The sequence below is a fragment of the Erpetoichthys calabaricus genome, chromosome 1 (assembly GCF_900747795.2).
Source record: "Erpetoichthys calabaricus chromosome 1, fErpCal1.3, whole genome shotgun sequence".
Classification (NCBI taxonomy): Eukaryota; Metazoa; Chordata; class Cladistia; order Polypteriformes; family Polypteridae; genus Erpetoichthys; species Erpetoichthys calabaricus.
Genome location: NC_041394.2, coordinates 240,191,613 through 240,214,272, shown reverse-complemented (window position 1 = coordinate 240,214,272; position 22,660 = coordinate 240,191,613). Strand labels below are relative to the sequence as shown.

The following is a 22,660-nucleotide window of genomic DNA, read 5'->3' as shown; positions in this document are numbered from 1 at the left end:
GACTCTCACAACAGTGGTTTGCTTTTTGATTTCTCACCATCTTAAAACAAAATGGATAATCGGTTTTATAATATACTATGTTTGAAATCTGAAAACACGGATCAGTACCCAATATCATTTTTGGCTTAAAAAGTGGGCGTGTTTAGCAAGTTTTAAGCCTTTTTCATACACTTCATTGTAAGCTGAAAACCAGACAAGATATTTATAAAGCTTACAAAAAAATGCTTCACTTTAAAACATAGTTTTATGTGGCAAAGTAATGTATACCATGATTGTAAAGAAGTAACTTTGACTTGAAAAATACAGAACTTATCTTTTAATTTACCAAAATTTTAAAATCATACTATGAATGTCCATGTATATATAATCATTCATATCAGGATTGTGGAAGAGAGGTGAAAAAGAGAGTGCAGGTAGGGTGGGATGGGTGGGGAAGAGTGTCAGGAGTAATTTGTGACAGACGGGTATCAGCAAGAGTGAAAGGAAAGGTCTACAGGACGGTAGTGAGACCAGCTATGTTATATGGATTGGAGATGGTGGCACTGACCAAAAAGCAGGAGACAGAGCTGGAGGTGGCGGAGTTAAAGATGCTAAGATTCGCACTGGGTGTGACGAGGATGGATAGGATTAGAAATGAGTACATTAGAGGGTCAGCTCAAGTTGGACGGTTGGGAGACAAAGTCAGAGAGGCGAGATTGCGTTGGTTTGGACATGTGCAGAGGAGAGATGCTGAGTATATTGGGAGAAGGATGCTAAGGATAGAGCTGCCAGGCAAGAGAAAAAGAGGAAGAGAAGGTTTATGGATGTGAAGAGAGAGGACATGCAGGTGATGGGTGTAACAGAACAAGATGCAGAGGACAGAAAGATATGGAAGAAGATGATCCGCTGTGGTGACCCCTAATGGGAGCAGCTGAAAGAAGAAGAAGAAGATGATTATATATGTGTCAGAAAAAGTGTAGCCAGTATCTATCATTTTTGCAGTAATTTATTTTTTATTAAACATTTTTTGTTAATAAATTCCAATTACTATCTTCATTCCTTCTCTGCAAACAAGACAACCTTTTATTGCTTAATTGCAGCTATTGTTGCTCTCTGAATTCATCAGCGGCAGAAATTTTATATAATAGTGATTTGAGCTCTTGGGCAATAATTTGTTCCACAGGTTCTCATTTTATATTGTTAAAATGTCCAATGTGACAGAAGTATTAAACCTCATTGCTAAATCATATCGACATTAGCCAGAATATGCTGATGAATAACTGGAACAGGTTGAAGAGATGACAGAGAGAGAGAGATGTCAGAAAACATTGAAGATTTATAGTCTTCAGCTATATGGTCAGAAAGCATTCCACTCATGCCTAGTATTGATTGTCAGACGGTAACGTATGATTAAAAGGCATATATATCTTAGTAAGGTCAAGGCAAATTGTCACAACAGATCTGTTCGTCTGGAATTACAGAGTGCTAAATTGTCACTGTGGATCCTTACTGCAGGCACTTCATGCTGGGCAGTCTTTATAACAATACTACTACAGCTGTGATACACAAACTGCAAGAATGGCACACAAAATGTAAAATTACAAATTGCTATCAATTTGCTCCAAAAACGTTTAGAATTTTGCTGATCAATTTGGTTTTATTCCTAGCACCACAAACTTGCATCTTCCTGATAGAAATGCTTTTCCTGACAAAAATGTGCTTATAGAAATGGAACATAGGTACCCTATCATAAAATCAACCAAAAATTAAACAAAATTATTCAACTATAATCCATCACTTGTCTTTCCATATACTATCAAACCTGCTAAATTTATTTATGGGTCATGGGAGCCCAAGCCATCAAATGCAAGCCATTCAATTCCCATGCATTCTCTCTCATACAGCGTCAGTTTAGAGTTGCCAATAAACCTAACATGCACATTTCTGGACTCGGAGAACATGCAAACCATTTGCCCTCTGGAGCAGGGTTCTAACCCAGTTGTTACAGCAAATCACGGCACCACTTCTTGATTATCATATATAAAGTACATATACAGTATATGCAAATAGGGCTAATTTTTTACATGAGTTCACATATACTGCAAGAGCACCTACTGTGACAGCCATGTCTGTCTCTCTGTCTGTCTGCATGAAACAACTCAGCAAACTCCACCCTGGACCGATTTTGTTGAAATTTGGTGCACAAATTCTTCAAAGAAATTTGATAAGACAGTTCAGCTTTCACTTTCAAATCATTGGCAAATACAGGAACTCCTCTGTTTTGAAACAGAAGAACATTCTGTGTAACTTCAACTACAAATTAGTTTACTGTTTCAATTTTACTTTAAGAGAGGTTACACCAACTTGTATTGTTTCCTCTGACTGACAGTTGGTGTTACAACTCAACTTTCACCAACTCAGTGGCATACAAACACTCTGCGTGGTAAGTCAAAGATTTCAAATTTTGATTCCAGTCTGCAGTAGTCCATAGCTGGAATTTCAAGGCCCTATTTTATCCTTTAAGGAATGGCTTTCTTCATACCACTCACCCTGTAAAATCTGCAGGACAAAGTCTCCTCTTCACAGTAGAAACCGACACTTGCTTTTTTCAACCAGCTTGAAGCTATTCTTTGTGAGGCATCTATCACGCAAACTAATGACACACAGAAACTTGTCTTCTGAATGTGTTGTGACTTTGAGTCTGCCAGATCTCTTCCTCTCAGAGTTTCTTCCAGTTTCCAATTGCCTTTCAATTGTGTAATTGTGTAAGATACCACATTCAATGACACTTTCACTTTTTTGCAATTTCTCTAAATGAAATGCCTAAACATCTAAGGGTAATAATGCCCTGTCTAATTTCATTTGTTAATTGCTGTTTTCTTGCTATTATTTCTGGAATATTGTCTGTAGTACTAGGGTGTTGTCCAAGTAGTACTTCAGAGGGTTTAGTAACACAATCTGTTCTAACTCTGCTTGAAGACAGACAAGAGGGTTTTTAAGTAATCAACAGAAGTTGGGACACCTGTGCAAACTGTTTGCTTCAACTTGCAAGACTTAATTTATTTTAACTGCTGCAGAACATCTGTAGGTTGTAAGCTCTGCTTACTTTTTCACCATTTTAAGTATCCTAAAACTTGTAGAGATTATAGTATGTATATATATATACAGCGCATCACTTTTTCCACATTTTGTTATGTTACAGCCTTATTCCAAAATGGATTAAATTCATTTTTTTCCTCAGAATTCTACACACAACACCCCATAATGACAATGTGAAAAAGATTTATTTGAGGTTTTTGCAAATTTATTAAAAATAAAAAAACTGAGAAATCCCATGTACATAAGTATTCACAGCCTTTGCTCAATACTTGGTCGATGCACCTTTGGCAGCAATTACAGCCTCAAGTCTTTTTGAATATGATGCCACAAGCTTGGCACACCTATCCTTGGCCAGTTTCGCCCATTCCTCTTTGCAGCACCTCTCCATCAGGTTGGATGGGAAGCGTCGGTGCACAGCCATTTTAAGATCTCTCCAGAGATGTTCAATTGGATTCAAGCCTGGGCTGTGGCTGGGCCACTCAAGGACATTCACAGAGTTGTCCTGAAGCCACTCCTTTGATATCTTGGCTGTGTGCTTAGGGTCGTTGTCCTGCTGAAAGATGAAACGTCACCCCAGTCTGAGGTCAAGAGCGCTCTGGAGCAGGTTTTCATCCAGGATGTGTCTGTACATTGCTGCAGTCATCTTTCCCTTTATCCTGACTAGTCTCCCAGTTCCTGCCGCTGAAAAACATCCCCACAGCATGATGCTGCCACCACCATGCTTCACTGTAGGGATGGTACCAGGTTTCCTCCAAACGTGACGCCTGGCATTCACACCAAAGAGTTCAATTTTTGTCTCATCAGACCAGAGAATTTTCTTTCTCATGGTCTGAGAGTCCTTCAGGTGCTTTTTGGCAAACTCCAGGCGGCCTGCCATGTGCCTTTTACTAAGGAGTGGCTTCCGTCTGGCCACTCTACCATACAGGCCTGATTGGTGGATTGCTGCAGAGATGATTGTCCTTCTGGAAGGTTCTCCTCTCTCCACAGAGGACCTCTGGATCTCTGACAGAGTGACCATCGGGTTCTTGGTCACCTCCCTGACTAAGGCCCTTCTCCCCCGATCGCTCAGTTTAGATGGCCGGCCAGCTCTAGGATGAGTCCTGGTGGTTTTGAACTTCTTCCACTTACGGATGATGGAGGCCACTGTGCTCATTGGGACCTTCAAAGCAGCAGAAATTTTTCTGTAACCTTCCCCAGATATGTGCCTTGAGACAATCCTGTCTTGGAGGTCTACAGACAATTCCTTTGACTTCATGCTTGGTTTGTGCTCTGACATGAACTGTCAACTGTGGGACCTTATGTAGACAGGTGTGTGCCTTTCCAAATCATGTCCAGTCAACTAAATTTACCACAGGTGGACTCCAATTAAGCTGCAGAAACATCTCAAGGATGATCAGGGGAAACAGGATGCACCTGAGCTCAATTTCGAGCTTCACGGCAAAGGCTGTGAATACTTATGTACATGTGCTTTCTCAGTTTTTTTTATTTTTAATAAATGTGCAAAAACCTCAAGTAAACTTTTTTCACATTGTCATTATGGGGTGTTGTGTGCAGAAATCTGAGAAAAAAAATGAATTTAATCCATTTTGGAATAAGGCTGTAACATAACAAAGGGTGGAAAATGTGATGCACTGTGAATACTTTCTGGATGCACTGTATATATATATACAGAGAGAGAGAGAGAATGGTTGAAAATAGTTTTACTGTCAAATAATGCAAAGAGTACGCAACACATGTTTCGCCCTAATTCTGGGCTCATCAGGCGTACACACTCACTGCACCCCCTCTCGGGAATCGAACCTTGGACATCAGCCCCTAATGTTGCGCCTCAGCATGTAGTTCGTTCATTTGACAGCATGTACTGTAGATCGGGGTAATTACATTCATGGCAGTTGTAGTAGGTAACCACCCATACAATCAGATTGTGATTCAGACTATGAATGCCATGAATATATATATATATATATATATATATATATATATATATATATATATATATATATATATATATATATATATATATATATATATAAACCCTTGCTTGATACAATGTGCACTTATGCTAGACAGCATGTCTGCTTAAGGTGTTTGTCATAACCTGCTGAAGAGGCTGAATGCATACATCAATAAAAGGCCTGCAGAAGTCTTTAGGGTTTAATATATCATTGCTGTTTTCATTTCAATTGCTGCCAGCAGGATTTTATTGCTGAAGAAACGCTCACTTTTTGACTGAAATGTGGATTTAAAAATCTAAAGCGTTTAATCAACTCTCTAACGATTCAGCTGCTTCTTTTGGGAACATTTTTATGATTTACAAAATGCATACCCAACTCATTAATAAGATTGACACATGATTTTAAAAATATTCACTGAGTCAGAAATTTGCTCACAGCAAATACCAAAATCGCCAGCATTTTCTTAAATGCATAAAAGCTATTACATGTTTAATTAAGAAATGATCCCTGTTACATAATGCAGCATGCTAGTTCACTGTGTCAGGTTACTCCAGTATGCTTAAGGTGACCAATAGTTTGAGGGCACTGAATCATTGTTTAAGTGTTCTGCACACTCTCTCCTTGAAGGCATATTCAATTTTTGACCCGTCATGAATAACTGAATGCATTCTCTAATAAAATACAATACTGAATGGATAACAGTACATACAGTACATGTAGTTCATGGATGGATTTCTGCCATGTGCACAGCTGTTTCCCACCTTGCTCCTGTTACTCTGAGGATAAGCTTTGGCCCCTCACAACACCGAAATAGATTTGTTTGTGTTGAAATTTCATGTTCTTTTCATGCCTGTTTTAGTATTATTTAGGTATGTGTTAAAGTAATAATTATTGTATAGCACACTGGGCTCATAAACGGAAGGGAGTTTAATAAGAATAAATTGATATTGAAAAATTACAATGGCCCCATGCGAGTAAGCTTGTGTGTATGTGAAAATGTGTCCTTTTATGGGCTGGCACCTCTTCTGTTTTGGTTCCTTCTTTATGAGCAATGCTAATAAGATGGGCTCCAGCCACCACAATAGTAAATTAAAAGAGGAATTTGAAAAATGTGTGGATGCTTGTATAATTCAAATAGTTAAAAATATCAAAAGACATGACATTTGTGATAGGTCTGTTTCATGTTTTGAAAGTAAAGATTGGATGTCTTCTAATGTCATTTGAGCATTATGCTAAATACACATCATTCTTATATTGTGGGCAAGGATTTCAAGCATTTTAATTAAATGTATTTATTTTTTACTTATTTTTATTACATGCTAGCTTACCAAGGATCCAGAGATCCTGGAATCTGTCATAATTATACACACTTGCTGTATTCATAAGTACAAAATGTGTTTTGACTGGTGTTGGCAGCTATGTTCTGTTATGAAGCTAGTTTTTTTGTTCACAAACGTAAAACACGTTTGCTTTTACATGACTGTATACTTCTTTTTCCCAGTTTTACACTTTGAGAGTTCAGTCAGTATATCCAACCTAACAGTAAAGTGGCTATTTTGGACAAATCCCAAAATTACTTTAACAATTTCTCAGAAGAAACTGTTGAAATATCCTCTCTCACAATATTTATCAACCCAATAATAAAACACTAATCCTGCCACCACAAAGATATGATTAATGTTGAACTGATTTGTTCCCTGGAGTTTGAATACCTAAAGGGAAACTTTATGCACCTTAAACACGAAGGGAAAGAAAGTTTCTCTTCTGGCATGCAGGGGAGAGGAGGCAATTGCCTCAAGTAGAGCAGTTTTACTATTTTTGGTATCTTGTTCATAAGTGAGGGTTCAAGGGATCCTGTGTGTCAGCGCAGCGGACTGGTGCAGCAATAGCAGTGGATGAAGCCTGGAGCAATGAGGCATGACTTAAGCACATGGTGGGTTTTAGGCCTTGGAACCTCTGCAGATTTTTATTCTCCAGCTTAACTGGAGTTTTTTTTTTTTTTTTTACAACAGCTCTGAGTGTAAGGCAAGAGGGAAATGTGGTGGATGATACACCTGTCCTTTGCAGGGCACAATTGCACTGCCAAACAGAAAAGAGGGTGCTTTGTGCAATCCACTAACAGAAATCTATAAATAAAGTATTGGCTTAGTTTTGATCTAGTTATTTATTATAGATATTTTGAAACAATTTGACCTAGTGGCAGACCAGGTATAGTGTTCTTACCTTGAATGTTCAGGAGCAGAGGTTGTGGATAGGAAAAAAATGGAAGGTTGTTATTTACTTCACAGCACATGAAGGACTAAATGTTTTTGTTAACTGAGAAGTATTACTGAAACATTTCCAATATTGAAAGATCTTGCCTGCTCCTGCCGCCAGCAACATCGCACACGCGTATGAAAGGAGAAGTTAAGCAGGCACATTGCACACAATCAAGTGACATGCACAGGGAGAACATGTAAACACTATGCAGACCCTGGCACTGAAAGTCAGGAATGCTAGCTCTGCACTACCACACTGCCTATATTAAAACATCTACACTAAATTTACTAAACTTTAATCTGATTACAATTAAGTGTCTATATCTTTTGTTCAGTCATTGTCACCTGAATGCAAGCTACTTGCTTTCTTAACCTCTCCCTCAATGACCATGCCCAACTCCAAGAGCAAACTATAAACAGCATGTAGATTCTTGCCTTTCACCCAGTGCTACTGTGATAATCTCTGGCTCCCTATGACCCTAAACTTTGCGGATTAAATTTATCCCTCAGCACATGCAAGATTAAATCTATACCTATGGCTTCTGGTCAGTTCTTGTCACTTTATTGCGTGCTATGCACATTCTCAATTAATACTTCACTAGCCGTCACATGATGTCTACAATACGCACATGAATGATAATACCGACCACACCAGATAATATCTTTTGTGAAATAATGGAATATTCTATTGTCTTTGAGTGGCAGGAATAAGCTTCTGTAGTAACCAGTTTTGGGTAGTGAAGAAAAAAAAAATGTAGATTTAAATAGCTAACAAAAAAGGTTCATCTGTAGGGTTTTAGAACTTTCTCTTGCTGACAAGCTGAGGAGGTTTGCTATACAGTAAACAGTTATATTGCTTGAAAACCAACAAACAAGAATAATAGCAAAGTTTGTCAGTATTTTTACACATCCTGTACTGAAGCTGTTCATGTCTTTCTATTTGGTCAAACTAAGACCCACCTCTGTGGTTTGTTTGAATTTTTCCAACTAATGAGACAATGTTTCATATTGTTTCTTGTAATACTCCATTAAGTATCGTGCACAGTATGTAGACTTTAGTTCAGAACATCCAGATTTAAGAACATGTAAAGAAAGTATCTTTCAAGAACAAAAACATTTCCTCATGAATCATGCACAAGCAACATGTGAGAATGGCTGTGACCCTACCTACCAGTTACTTGGGGAGCTGACTGTACCACTTGTCATTTCTTTTGAAATTTGTCAAAATCAAGAGACATATTTTGCCTCAGTATTTTTACAGACCAACTCTAGAATTCCATCCTCTGTCCAGGCCAATCTGTTCCAAAAGGCGCAGTACCTATATACTTAAGTTTTTTTTATATATATATTTAAATATAAATTATTCTAAGACAGTTACAGTTCTCTGTGGTGTCACACCTGCATATATGGAAGACAAGCCAGTTTTTTCATTTAAACCATAGCATATTGCAACCCTCAGCATTGATTGTAAAAGCTCTCTCAGGTATTACTGTCCAATAACTGACTCAATTTATCATCAATTGCTTGAAACTGTAGTCTGATCTTAAGATTCTGTAAAAGGTGCCGGATGGACCTTCAGTCAAGTATCTCTGTATCATATCTTTATGCAGGCATTTCAACTACAAAACTACCCTCCTATAACTTATCTTTATTTACTCAATGTATTTTATTTACCTAATTTCACTTTGTATATGCCCCTTTGCTTGCTTGCTTGCTAGCTAGGCTGAGTCACTTTCTTCCCATATGTCACTTAGCCCATTGTCTGTATTAGAAGAATTAATATTTATTCATTTCTTATTTGCCACACATTTATGTTGCTTGTTTTGAAGCTCATTTCATTCACTCATTTGGTATTTTACTGTTTTCCAAAGAAATGTTCGGAGAGGACAAATTTTAAATGTGTTGCCCAATTGTTGACGTTGCTGAGCTGCTTAAAACTTTAGATATATTTACAACAGTAAATAACAGATTGTTGTCATCATGTCTGGTCTCGATTTTAAAAAAAATAAATAAATAAAATAAAGTAATAATCCTGCCTTTTGTTGTTCACCACCTTATCCTGTTGTGAGTTAATCATTCCGGTTCTTAAGTTGGGCCCTTGGTTTTGCATAACTCCTGTAGCCTTTCTGTGGGTTTGCAGAAAACCATATGTATCCATTATGTCACCGCTTAACTCCTCTGTGCCACTTCTAATAAAGTATGTTTTTTTTTGGAAAATACTCTAGAATATATCAAAGAAATTTGGAAAATAGGCATATAATTTACTAATATGGCATTACACCCATTTATTTTTTGTACCCACGTTTTCCATTACAGGGATACATAAAACTAGCCTCCATTCTCACAACATTAGGCCTAAGGCAAGTACAATCAGTACATGGAATGCCAGTTCAGCAATAGCACACTTATGCAGGTCATTCCTGTTTGGAGTGCCACAATTCCGCGATTATGGTGAAAGTGGATCCAAACACAGGTTTGAAACTTCACAGAGACCGTGATCAGGCGCACTGTTGAATGTGCGTCACCTGGTGCTGTAAGGAAGCACCACTAACTATTTATTTTGACCAATAATGTGGATGTGAGGGGACTGGAGTAGCATTAGGCACAAAGTAGAAACTAGTCCTGAATAGGCCACCAATCCATCACAGGGCCCATTTAGTTTGTACACACACAACACACAACCAGTTTAGATTGACAATTACCCTAACATAGTCCTGATTGGGATATGAGGGAAAACCTGAAACAGAAAACAATTAAACAACTACATAGACAACATGCAAACTCTATATATTGAATGCCCTGGAGCTATGAGGTAGTTGATATTAACTGTGTTGATTCCTAATACAAACAGTCCATTAAGAATTAGCTTAAATACATTATCCATTCTGGATATAGTATGCATATCAGAAATTCTAAAAGATCTTTACTGGACATAAAACTGAGAGACTCCTAATATTTATTTACTGAAACATTTTCCAGCATGCCCACCTAATTTGTTTGATACCCCTAAGTGTTGCTGGTGTTAAAAAGAGAATGCTGGGTATGATTTTTTTTCTGGATTTAGCAGAGGTTTCAAGAATCAAATTATACTGTGCTAGTGCTGCCTAGAAAATAATATTATTTACGAAACAAATGATCCTATAGCTAAGTGGTATAAAAGCAAAAGCAAAACCTAAGCAGATGAATCCAAAAAAAAAGAAGAAGATGCAACCTGTTGCTTGGCACTGGCTGTTTTTTTCCAGGTATATTTTATCTCACCAAACCATCTATTTGTCCATGGACATATATGCTCATGATTATGCTTTTAATAACAACTCCAGCAGAATTCTTTCAACTTAACTATGAATCAGATACTCAAGAACACCAGTGTAAATTAAGGGGATGTGCACTTAGGACTAAAGTTGTGGGAATATGGAACAAACAAACAAAAGTCCTGTAGTTGAAGCAGAAACCTTGACAACCTTTAAGAAGTATCTGGATGAAAAATTGGAACAGCTTAGCTATTAGATGAATAGACAAGCTTGATAGACTGTGTCTCCTCTCACTTGTTAAATTTCTTATGTTCTTAACTAATTTTATTTTTGAAAAGTTGTACCACAAGCAGTTTAAGTGACTCGATTAGGTTCACACAATGTTAGAAGTGGTAACTAAACTGGCAACCTTCTGGTTTAGACAACATTTCTTTACACAGCCCACAAGCCTTCAGATCCATACAGCCCTGACCAGGAAAACAGCGCACTGACAACACTGCTTGCTTTTTTCATTGCAGGAGGCTGTACAAGATCTTTTTCAGGAAAATGGAAGAATACTTGATGCAGCAAAAGGAAATGGATATGAGGTTATTGATACCTTCAGCATTACAATGGGTCGCTACAAAGAGTTTCTTCAGGGAAGGTGTGCCTGCCACTTCCATGAGGTAAACTTGTGAATGGAATGGAACCACGTAGTTTAGCCATCACAAAGACACAATCTTGCTGGGATAATTTTCTTTATTTTGTATGTAATGATACATTTTTGTACTTGTACTACTTTACCAAGTCACATAAAAGGTGGACAGTATATTACGGTGGTTGGCTGGGGTGGGGGAGAAAAAAAAATATTAACAGATTGCATTCCAAGGTCTAAGAAGAAAATTACATTTAAATGGGACTTCACTTTAGTGCCCTTCTGGTTTCCAGCTTTAGGAATGTGCATGTTGGTAGCAGATGGCCCAGATCCTCAGTCTGTGAAGCACTTTGCTGCATTTATTGATCTGATCTTAGTCTGATTGCACTTTGATAGCACTTAAATGCTAGTAGTGTGCCAAAACATCCAGTCTGGCTTAGATGTGGCTCACTGATATCATGGAAAGTATTCTGTCTGAATTATCTTCTTACCCCTTACTTTCTAGTGGCTTATATGTTATCCACATTTAAGCTGCTATAAATGATTCTGGTACTTCAGAAAAAGTAATAAAAGTTTTACTGTATTTTCTGAAATACAGTTAAAATAGGTTTATGCTTCCCCACACTCCTTCTACCTACAGAGGAAATGATTATATAGGATAAATAGTGCATTATATGGGAAATGTTGAGTAAAGCGGCAGGGTCCAGCCTTGCTACAACCTATCCCCCAAACAACTGCTCCTCAAATATAGTACCCAATGAAATGAACATTGTTAGAAGTTTAGACAGTGCGTACAGCTGCGCTGACCCAACACAAACAGGCAGGACACAAGTTTCTCCACACAGCATGTACAGATGAGAAAGTGCTTCCTTCGCTCCCTATAAGAGTACAATGTTCACACCACCAAAACACTGTCTTTCTCGCTTCCAGTCCTTCTTGCCTCCACTCCTCCTTACAGGCTTTGTCCTTCTTCCTCCCAACTCTAGCCCTTGAGTAATGGAAACTAGCCCCTTTTATAGGGCTCCCGGATGGACTCCAGGTGCCCAACAACCTTTTTCTGGCAGTACTTCCTGGTGTGGCAGAAGTGCTGCCAAACAGGGCCCTGTAAACATCCAGATGCTGCTTGGCAGTGGCCACAGGCCCCAGTAGGGTTGAGCTTCATTGCTCCAAACCCATAGTCCCGCTGCAAGCGAGAGGGCTGCCCTCTATCGGTCCAGGAGAAAAATTGTCCAGAAAACACACTCTCGCCCAGTCCATCCGTTGTTGGAGCATCATGGCCAGATAAGGGCCCCAGCCGTCCAACACAACCAGGAAAAGGGAGATTAAAAATTGAACACTCAAGACCACCGTGGACATTAACCATCCATTACAATTTCAAACCCACTCATTCCAGTTCCCACTCACTCACACTGGGTCAATTTAGAGGCAATAGTTGACCTAATCAATACGCCTTTTGGAAGTTGTAGAGAAACTACAGTACCTGGGAAAAAACTCCATTCAGACACAGGGTGATCATGCAGTCTTCAGACAGTGACCAAGATGACACTTGAAACCATTTCCTTGAAGTAATGAGGCAGTACCATGAACTGCTGTAAAACTGTGCTACCCATTAGCATCACTGGTAAAAAAATAAAAAAAACTGGGATTATCAACAGCTCCTAAGTATTATCACTGCAGAAATGTGTTATTTGATCACTTCTTGCTTTGAAGTTGAGCAGCACACATTAAAATTACGCTTTGGACTTACTGTATATAAATGGTCTAAGACAGACATGTTTAACTCAGATCAGTGCCCACATTTATTAAGTATCTCAACATTACTTCTAGGAATTGCACTAAAGGTCTAGCTAGTATAAGAATTTGTCTGCCCTAAAGCAGGACATGAGAAGTAGTTGTGAAGCATCCCACAGCTAGAAGTAGGAGTTTATGTTTGAGAATAAATGACATCATGATTTATGCAACATGGTACTCATGATGATGCTTTATAGTTTTCTGACACTAACACAAAAAGTATATTAATAATAATAATAATAATAATATTCAAAGAACAAGAAGGAAAACATCGTAAGGTACCATATTTTTCTAAGCTGTGTGTAATTTTTGCCACTTCGCAACAATTTCAAGAATAATACTGTAATGAGCACTGAGATGGAAAGATAAAGATATACATGTTGACTCAGAGTAAAGCTTGATGACAAGCATGTTTAACAATGAATGATCCACAGCTGTACTTTCAGAAAAATCATCTTCCCACTGTTATAGCTAGAGGATATGCCCTGTAAAGTAACAGTTAATGAAATTAGCCATGGCGCTGCTAGTAAAGATGCATTAGTAAGACCACATCTTAAGTTTTGTGTGCAGTTCTTGTCACCACAGTACAAGAAAGACATAGTGGCACTTGAAGCTGTGCAGAGGAGAGCAACCAAGTGCATCCCAGAACTTATGGACTCTGACAGACTCCGAGAATTAAACCTGTTTAAGCTTGGGCAGAGGAGACTGCATGGGAACCAAATCCAGGTATTTAAAATCGTCAAAGGCATTGATAAAGTAGATCCAGCAACATTCTTTTGGTGTAAAGGTGAATCACGTCTTCAAGGACTACAGTGGAAATTAAAGGGAAGTGCATTTAAAAATAAATGCAGGACGGATAGATTTATGCAAAGAGTTGTGGAACTCTGGAACAAACTACACAGACATGCAGTTGAAGCAGAAAGCTTGACAACATTTAAGAAGAATCTGGATGAAAAATTAGGATAGCTTAGTTAGTAGCTAAACAAATGGGCTTGATGGACTGAATTTGACTTGTTTGTCAAATTACTCATGTTCTTATGGTGTCACGTTTACTCTTCTACTGTTCCCAATCATATTCCAACGTGCCATGCTGTGCCTCTCTCCATGATTTTCCCTTATTTTCTGCAAAACTCTGGGAGTCTCCTCCTGCTTTCTTGAACGAGAATGTTGCAGGGGTTCATGGAATGTGGAGCTCAGCGTACCTGCAATGACCTATCGCTCTCCATCACCCAATCTGCTCCGCCTGTCTTCGGGGTAATATGCAGCCTAATACAGTACAGTTTTCATCCATGAGCACCTACTTTATGTATCAATACTGTGATATCACTTGCAATTTACATTTGCGTGCTCATCCATAATTGAGGCAATTATCTTTATGTGTGTGCTGACTTGCATGAATGCAGCTGGCTTTAACATTACCTCACATGGAGGGGAAAAATGTATGAATCTGTAAATTACCTCATGCATTGCGAGGGCATTCAAACTTTGGTGCAAAATTTGAGAAATCGTTGGTTGTGACAAACCTAAATCGTCACTATTGCAAAGCCTCATTTTACATGTGATGTTACCAACACTTTCTTTTTAGCAAACAGTGAATAGATTCTCTATGTAGATGTAACATACAAGATTAGTTACAAATGTTATTCCATCTCTCTGTCAAATCAGTCTTTTTACGATTTCAATTTTGTCCAGTGTTTCCAAAACATTCTGCCTTTCTTGGGATATACATAATGATCTCTCTTAACCTGAAAATTGCTCCACGGGTGCTGTACAATCTGACCCCCAAAGGTCATGCAAAAAGACCATTTCCTCTCAGACATTAATAAACTGTATCAAATCAAAAAAAATATGCCTGATCACCATCTTCAAGCAGTTCCTACAGAGTCAGGACAATTCACAAGCTCTTTTCTAGTGAAGTTAGAAGTTACGAAACTTGATAAAATGCTTTTACTCTTACTCTTAAGAGTAGAACCATATTTGCATCGCTGACATTTTTGAGCTAGTTAGGACTGTTTTCCTACTGTAATGATGCTTGATAAATAAAGGACAAAGCATGGAGGAGCGCTACAGTAGTGGCAAGTTTTTGTTCCAGCCATTTTCTTAATTACTGACCAATTACTGCAGCTAATGGAACAGACGGCATGCCTTGATTTGAAATGGATGATTCTTAACATCACTGTGACCCCCACCAGGAAAAGATGTGATGAGATGTGATGCAATGTGATTCCATTCCTAACACTCAGAGCACTTAATCGTCATTTCCAGATGACCAATTAGCTTCATTACATTTGCACCTGTGTATCCATAATAGAATATCTGTTTCAATAAAATATGTGCTGCGGTGGGCTGGCGCCCTGCCCGGGGTTTGTTTCCTGCCTTGCGCCCTGTGTTGGCTGGGATTGGCTCTAGCAGACCCTCGTGACCCTGTAGTTAGGTTATAGCAGGTTGCATAATGGATGGATGGATGAATAAAATATGTGAATCAATACAGTAAAGGTCTAAGGAATACTGATCTGCTCTGGTCCAGAAAACATTCTAGAGGAGCTCTCAGAAAAAAGAAAATGAACTGTTTTAGAAATGTATGGTGTGGCAGAATGAGAGCACTAACAAGCCAACGAGTTAAATAATGGGTTTAATTAATATCAAAAAATGGCATCTGATTAAGAAATTGTTTGGACCAAAAATATGACTCTTAATGAGTTTGAGAGCCTCAATTTAAGCATTCTGAATTGTAAGAAGCAAGTCACTTAAAACTAAGCCAAAATTAATATGTTACATTAGAAGCAGAAATTACTTGCTAATCAAGAAAGTGGCTGGAAAAAAAAAACCTGCATCCTCATCAGCCCTCCAGCATTACTCCTTTACAGCCGAGGTCTAGAATCACGACATCTGTCTTATAAAAACAGTGTGATCAGAGAATCAGAAGGTAAACTGTACGACTGGGATTAATCAAGCAATATAGCTCAAAATTTTAATTGAAAAGCAAAGTCAATAGAAGAGGTGAATAGTCAAAAATAAAAATAGTAAGTTAAATCAGGAAAAATGCCCTTAAATGGATACCAGATGACAGCATTTTTTTAAGCATCATTCTTATGCAACACTTCAGCTTATAAAACATGATGTCAGCAAGGGTATTTAATTCCATGACTTCAGTAGTATAAAAGTTACCAAAATATGAGAAGACACTGCAATACTTGATAAACACTACAATGTGCCAAACGTGTGGTTTTCTGCATTTTTCTGCAATGTCATCCTTTTTTATTCACTTTATTTGTTAAAAACCTTTGCTTAATTGTCACCATGACTTAAGTCTTAATATCTCAGGCAGTTTAGTTCAAACAATTCAGACAAAATTATAGGTATAGCTTACATTTTTTGCCAAACTACATAAGCTTGTTTTAACTCTTTCAGAAAGACACTGTGTGCAGTGAGGCATTGCAACTTGACAAATACTCAAATGCTTGGTAGGTGCACTGTTAACCAAAAAGTCAAGGTAGGACAATGATCAGGTCACTTTGAAAAAAAGCCCAAATTCAAAATTGAGATCACAGCAGGGAAAAGACTACACTAGGTCAGTTTTCTGTGTATCCATAATGCCTTGCAATTCACCAGATACAAGGGAGAGAGAAGACATTTTACCTGTTGCAGGCAGGTCATGTACCAAGATTGACACTGTGACCAACTACAGGCACGTTATCAGCAGGACTGATGAACATCCAACATCGATTTGCTTCTCATCGAACACACTAGAGTGGGCCATCCAAAAGGTTGTTTCATATCCGCCACCCATACTTTTAATGAAACTGCCAGAAGAATACCCACATAAGTGACAGGACAATGAGGGACTGGCTCAATGTTATACTGGACTAGAGCAAGGCAACATGTCAGAGACACTCTCGTTAACACCTCCTGCATAATCTTACAGCAGAACAATGCCAGACCACACATATTGTGGCTGCTGTGGTCACCAGTATCCAGAAGAACTAATGCGAGTGTCCAGCTGCTGACTTGGTCTGGAGTGAAGGAGGTTCAAGTTTTCCTGACTTTCAACATCTGAAGACATGAAGCTTTTCCTGGCAACAACTAGGAAATTGTTAGGTCCTTCTACAGGACTGGATAACATCCCACAACTTTAGATCCAGAGGCTAGTTAGGTCTTTGCACCATGGGCCAGGAACAATACTGAAGGACCATTGTTGATAATGTTCACAGTTGTTATTGCTTCCCTGTTGTATTGTTTTGTTTATTCTCATTTGTTTGTTATTTCAGTAATGATGGTTTACATTTCATTCCAATGGGGAATATTGAATTTCTTCTTTCCACCAATATATTAAAATAGATGGCTTATAAAGTCTGTTGCATTTACAGAAGGATCAAAGATAGCATAATGCTCTAAATGAGCAGAAAAATGTAATCCAAGAAAGTGGAGAATTTTGATTTGTTTAGTTTAGCAGTTCCCATTATCAATAAAAATTATTCATCCTCAATGAAGTGATATGGGAAAATAATATTTAACAGGACATTTTCTTTCTCAGCTACACAGTAAAGAATTACACTGGTAATGGTATGGTACACTGGCCCATTTTTTAGATTTTTTCAATTCTTCAGCTTACTGGGTCAGTTGCAGTGTACATTAAGCAAAGGATCATCCTGAGATGATCTTCTTTTAGTAGGTATAATAAGACTATTTGTCAGGTTTAGCACTGTTGTGGCATGCAGTTCTGCTGTGTACTAGCCACTCTTAGACTCTAACTGCGTACTATGTATAAGTGACATAGTGAAAGACATCTTGAGCCAATGAAGGGGCATAAAATTGTAGATGTACTTAATACTCATAACTGATGCACAATACTCGACATTAATATGACAATCGAATCACTAGAGCAAATACAGTTTATACGGTACAATCATTGAGTTATCGATCATCACAACTTTACCATCTTTCTTTCCGTGATGTGTGTTGTTCGTGACAATTATCTCTTCTGCGATAATCAGGAAAGCAGTTTTATTCATATCTGTTGATTGTATGAACGCTTTTGGAAATTTCTTAAAACACTTTTTTTCTTTTGAGTCCCAACATACTGAATCTTTTAAATGAGGTCAGTGAGACATGTGTTTAATGACTTTGTACCATAATTCAGGATAGGTTTCTCTGTTTGGAATTTCAGCACAGACAAACCGATCTGCATCATCAGCAGTTAATAATTTATTTTGCAAAGTAACCAAAAATCCATGTGAGGTAAACCCCATTTTTGAAATTCAATCGTGTAAATGTATGCTTCAATTTGTCCGAACACCATTTCGAGTTCTTTCAATAAAACTAAGACTTTCTGATAAAACAATCTACTTACAAAAGTCAGAATATCCAGAGCTGATGTAGCTGGTGGCATTTTTGTCAAGAATAGATGGATTTCCTGCCATTATGGATTGCACATCATTGTAATAAATAAATCTGGCTGACCAATAGTTCCGGATATTGCCATTGCATCATGATATAACTGTTGCAATGCTCTTGGACTACCTTGATATGATGATGGTAATATTACTGCTTTACCTATTTTGAATTTGTTTGAACTATTGATATTTGAATTTTGAACGTGATCAATGAGACCTTGCATATGTTCCATTCTAAGTTTTGCTTGATTCGATTTAATAAAGAAAAGACGATTTGCTTCGACTTTTAGATACACATTAATAATTTAATGTTGCGATAGATGTTGAGATGACAGAAGTGGGCTAAATACATTGGAGCGTATCGCTAATTTTGACCCGAAATACTGTGTGGGTGTTATTCGTTTATCATAATTCATGTGTGTCATATTGTACGACCATCCTGTTTTGCCATCAGGGAAAAGCAAAGGAAAGACCAAAGGATCTGCATGTGGCGATTTATTTGTCAGAAATGACGATTCGTGATTTGCTTTTGGATATACACGAATATCTACTCTGTCTTTGATATCTCAGTCTTTCAAAACTGTTATTGCAGACAATTCATCACATGTTGGTTTATTATAAATGCGACTGTGATCTTTCGGATTCATATAGAAATCTAAGAAAATTTCTTTTTGTTTTGCAGATAAATTTCGTGTAAAGTGTGATACTTTTGGATGTAGGGATTTGTATCCATTATTGGCTGTATAATTTCTAAGATGTCCGTTCATTTAACTCTTTCGATTCTATGTTGCATCGCTTCTCCGTTATCATAAATATACACCTGCCCAAATTGTGGTGTCTTCGAAATTAAACTTGTCATAGCTTTAATTGTTGCGGGACCACAGATTCTCATAGCATATGGTCCTGAATCGTGTAAATCTACGTTTTGAGCATTGAATGATGTGAACGCAAAAAGGTTATTGTAGACTCGGATATTTTGCCTGTAGTGTTTGTGGATTTCACTTTCACCAAACAACAAATCTTTTAATTCTCGCAGATACGCCACTTAATTGGGAGGCAACACTACTTTTCCCTGATGGCAACAGGAATTAGCCGATCTACAAGTCTCCGACTTAAACTTTAAAGCCTTACAATATCTACATACTTCTGACATATATGAGTCCATGTATTCAATCTCTTTTTGCTGTTCCGTTATTTCACAGAGTAATAATTTCCATTTGTTTGAGCTAATGCAATCTTTATTATCTTTTTTGATATTTCGAATTTCCTACGTTCATATTCTTTACCTATTTCTGCATGTGTATCGCAACTTTTTTTGAGCCTTTCGATTTCCACTGCTTTCATAATCTGCATGTGTATCGCGCCAATGTTTTTAAATGTCATTATGAAGTCTTTTATTTTTGACCCCGATTTGATCTACGAGCTTTTCAGTTACAATACAGGCTGATTATTGCTTTCCTTATTTTCTGAATTTGCACATAGATTATTATTGTTCTTTTATGCATTCTTTTTTGCCGCCTTTTCTCTCCAATGCTTTCATGTCTCTTTTTGATGCACTGCTCTTTCTTCTTCGCTTAGTCGTTCACGTGCCATCTAAAACGAATAACATTTTTAAGAGGTGGGAGCACATAAAGTGTGTCTGCCAAAAGCATTCCAACAACTGCAAGGTTAGATGTCCGTGAACTTGTTTTAAACTGTTTGTAAGTAAGACGTGACGTGGGTTTATAGGGTTATTACTGTCATGTGAATAGCTGACAAATCAAAAAACTACATTTTTGGTATTATCTTTGAGATTGTAACAAGTCAAAAAAGTGCAGTGCTCCTCAAGATGTGATACCAGTAAAGTGTACAAGTTCTCATCATTACTCTCCAAATAATGCTTTTTGTTTCTTTTAATATTGCACTAACTGAAGATAAGCTCCATTTATGCTGGTGCATCATTCAATGAAACTAGGGTGACCAGGCACCCATTTTTTCCATGCCTAAAATATTGGTCATGCTAGTATTTAAAAACGTCTCAAGATAGTTGGGGGTTTTGGTTTTGCTCATTACTCCCTTCTGCTGTTCACGGCAACAACACTTTGCCCTTACGATCATTCCCTTGATATGGTGCTAGCACAGTTCTAGCCCAGGTGCACTACAACTGACCCATGGTGTTTAAGAAACTCCAGAATATGCCATTTAAACTAACTATTTTCATTTTTTTTGTTTTCCCTCCACAGGTAGCAAAGTCTGCATTGCCACAAGTGTCATTGTATAGCCAATACATGTTCTCTCGATATCCTGCAAAGGGTTTCAGCAAGCTGCCACAATTTCAAGACTTCCCTTCCTCTTCTAAGTCACCCTATCACGTCAAAGGGCCAATAAATCAGGTCTATTCAGAAATCCTGATCAGCCGGATCTGTTCTAGTAAAGGCAGGAGAAGCACATAGGCCTGGTGTGAAAAAATTAACAAGCTAAATCGTAAGGCCACTCAAGGGTCACACTCTGTCCTCATAGCACTGTCCCAATACAGCAAAGTGAAAGATATGCAATACCCTTTTCCTGTTTTTATGAGATCAAGATGTACCCTTATATATCCGTGGTTTTGGAATGGCACATCTGAAAAGAAAGAAAACCAAACTAGCTTGATGTCTGGCCAAAAATGAATTTAACATCTGTAGACAACATGAAATATGTCCCGCAAAATTAAGAAGAGTGTGATTGACTTAATGGCCAATATTATGCTGCCTCGAGTGGTTTTACCAACGACAAGCATGTACAGTACCATTCTCACAAGGCAATCATTCCTGTAATTCTAACTAGTTAGACACTGCAGTAGTCACAGTAAAGAGGTCTTGACCAGTGAAGGATGAGGGCTGTTCAGTGTTTAACTGACAATGTTTGTATACTTTTCTTTATTAAACCAAAGAACTAACTTATAATGTCTTATTACAAAGCAATTTATTTTTATACAGATTTTTAAAGTATTGTTATTTGATGTCATTTTTTTTCAGATTTCGTATATTTTTGACCATTTTACTCTGTTTATTCTGATTGTATACTTTGTATAAATTCAAAATGAAGATCAATAAAAATGTTTATATTTAAAATCTATAAAATGAAAGAGTTTTGTTAGTATTTTTGAACACAGAAGTTCACCCTTCTTCATTTTTCCTTTTAGTTAAACCTTAACAGTACCAACTGCATGAACGTTTATTTACAGTATATGAGCCTCACCAAGATACACATTAAATACAGACATACAGTAGGGCCACAGTAATCATTGTTCCACAACAGCCTTTGGACAAGCAAAGTGACAAAACAAAACAAAGACATTTGCTGGTAAAGTTCCTAAGTTAACGAATCTCACAGTTTGCACAAAAGTGAAATTATGAAACCTACTAGTACCAATCTTAATAGACCTATGGGGTGAGCGGCGTCAGACTCACATCCTGCTTTCAAAGGTGAACTTTGCTCAACACAGTAGCCTTAGGGACAAGGACGCCAAGTGAAGAGGAATACACTTCCTAAAATGAGTATACATGGTGGCCAGTGATAAAGGGTAGAGGTCAAAATATAGATTGGTATGAATTTGGGAATATTTAAAACTCTGAGATTTGTATGTCATTGATGTTGACAATTCTTTTTCCCTTCCTTCACTTGCTTTACCTAGGAAGTAAAATACACAAGGAAAATATTTTCCTTGAACTGGTTAGCAGCCCATTACAGAATGTATACACATGCTCACCCACCATGAGGTCATTTAGGATTTTAATTAATTAATTGGAGTTAATTGACTTTGGAATGTGGAATAAAATGGTTATGACACAGGCTCTCAAAAACTAAGCTACTGCAAGTGGATGAAATTTCCTTACTTGAAATCAAGCATGATCATGTGATGTCAAATGCCAGCTCTAAATCTCCTGTTCACCCTTTACATGATTTTTATTTGAAATACTCTTCTAACTTAGCCATTGCTTTTTCTAGCGCTATGAAGCAGGTTACATTGAACTGGCTTGCATTCCACATTATTGGGTCCTACTGTCCTACCCACTGAATATTGGCAATGTAAAATGAATGTAAAAATAATCGTCAGTAACCTTATATTCCTTGTTATACACCAATATCAGCTGAACCCAACAGACATATCCTGGAGGGTAGCAAATATGAAGGACCACTGCTAGAGGACAGTAGAGTCCAATTACTTCTTGCCTTTCCTGTCCAAACCTTTGTACTGTATAGGAAATATCAGGGTATGGGAAGTGTTAAAATGTCAGATCAGCTGCTTTTAAACAACCCTTGGTGCTTGGCCTTTAAA

At 37.7% G+C, this 22,660-nt stretch overlaps 1 protein-coding gene across 1 annotated transcript in view; it reads left to right on the top strand.

Annotated features, from left to right (window-relative positions):
- Positions 1-21,410, top strand: part of cped1 (cadherin-like and PC-esterase domain containing 1) — a 329,222-nt gene extending 307,812 nt beyond the window's left edge. Inside the window, exons 20-21 of the mRNA XM_028813109.2 lie at positions 11,061-11,207; positions 20,583-21,410. Coding sequence (XP_028668942.1) covers positions 11,061-11,207; positions 20,583-20,792 — 357 coding nt within the window. The 3' untranslated portion in view covers positions 20,793-21,410. The remainder of the gene's footprint in view (positions 1-11,060; positions 11,208-20,582) is intronic.
- The last annotated feature ends 1,250 nt before the right edge of the window (positions 21,411-22,660 follow it).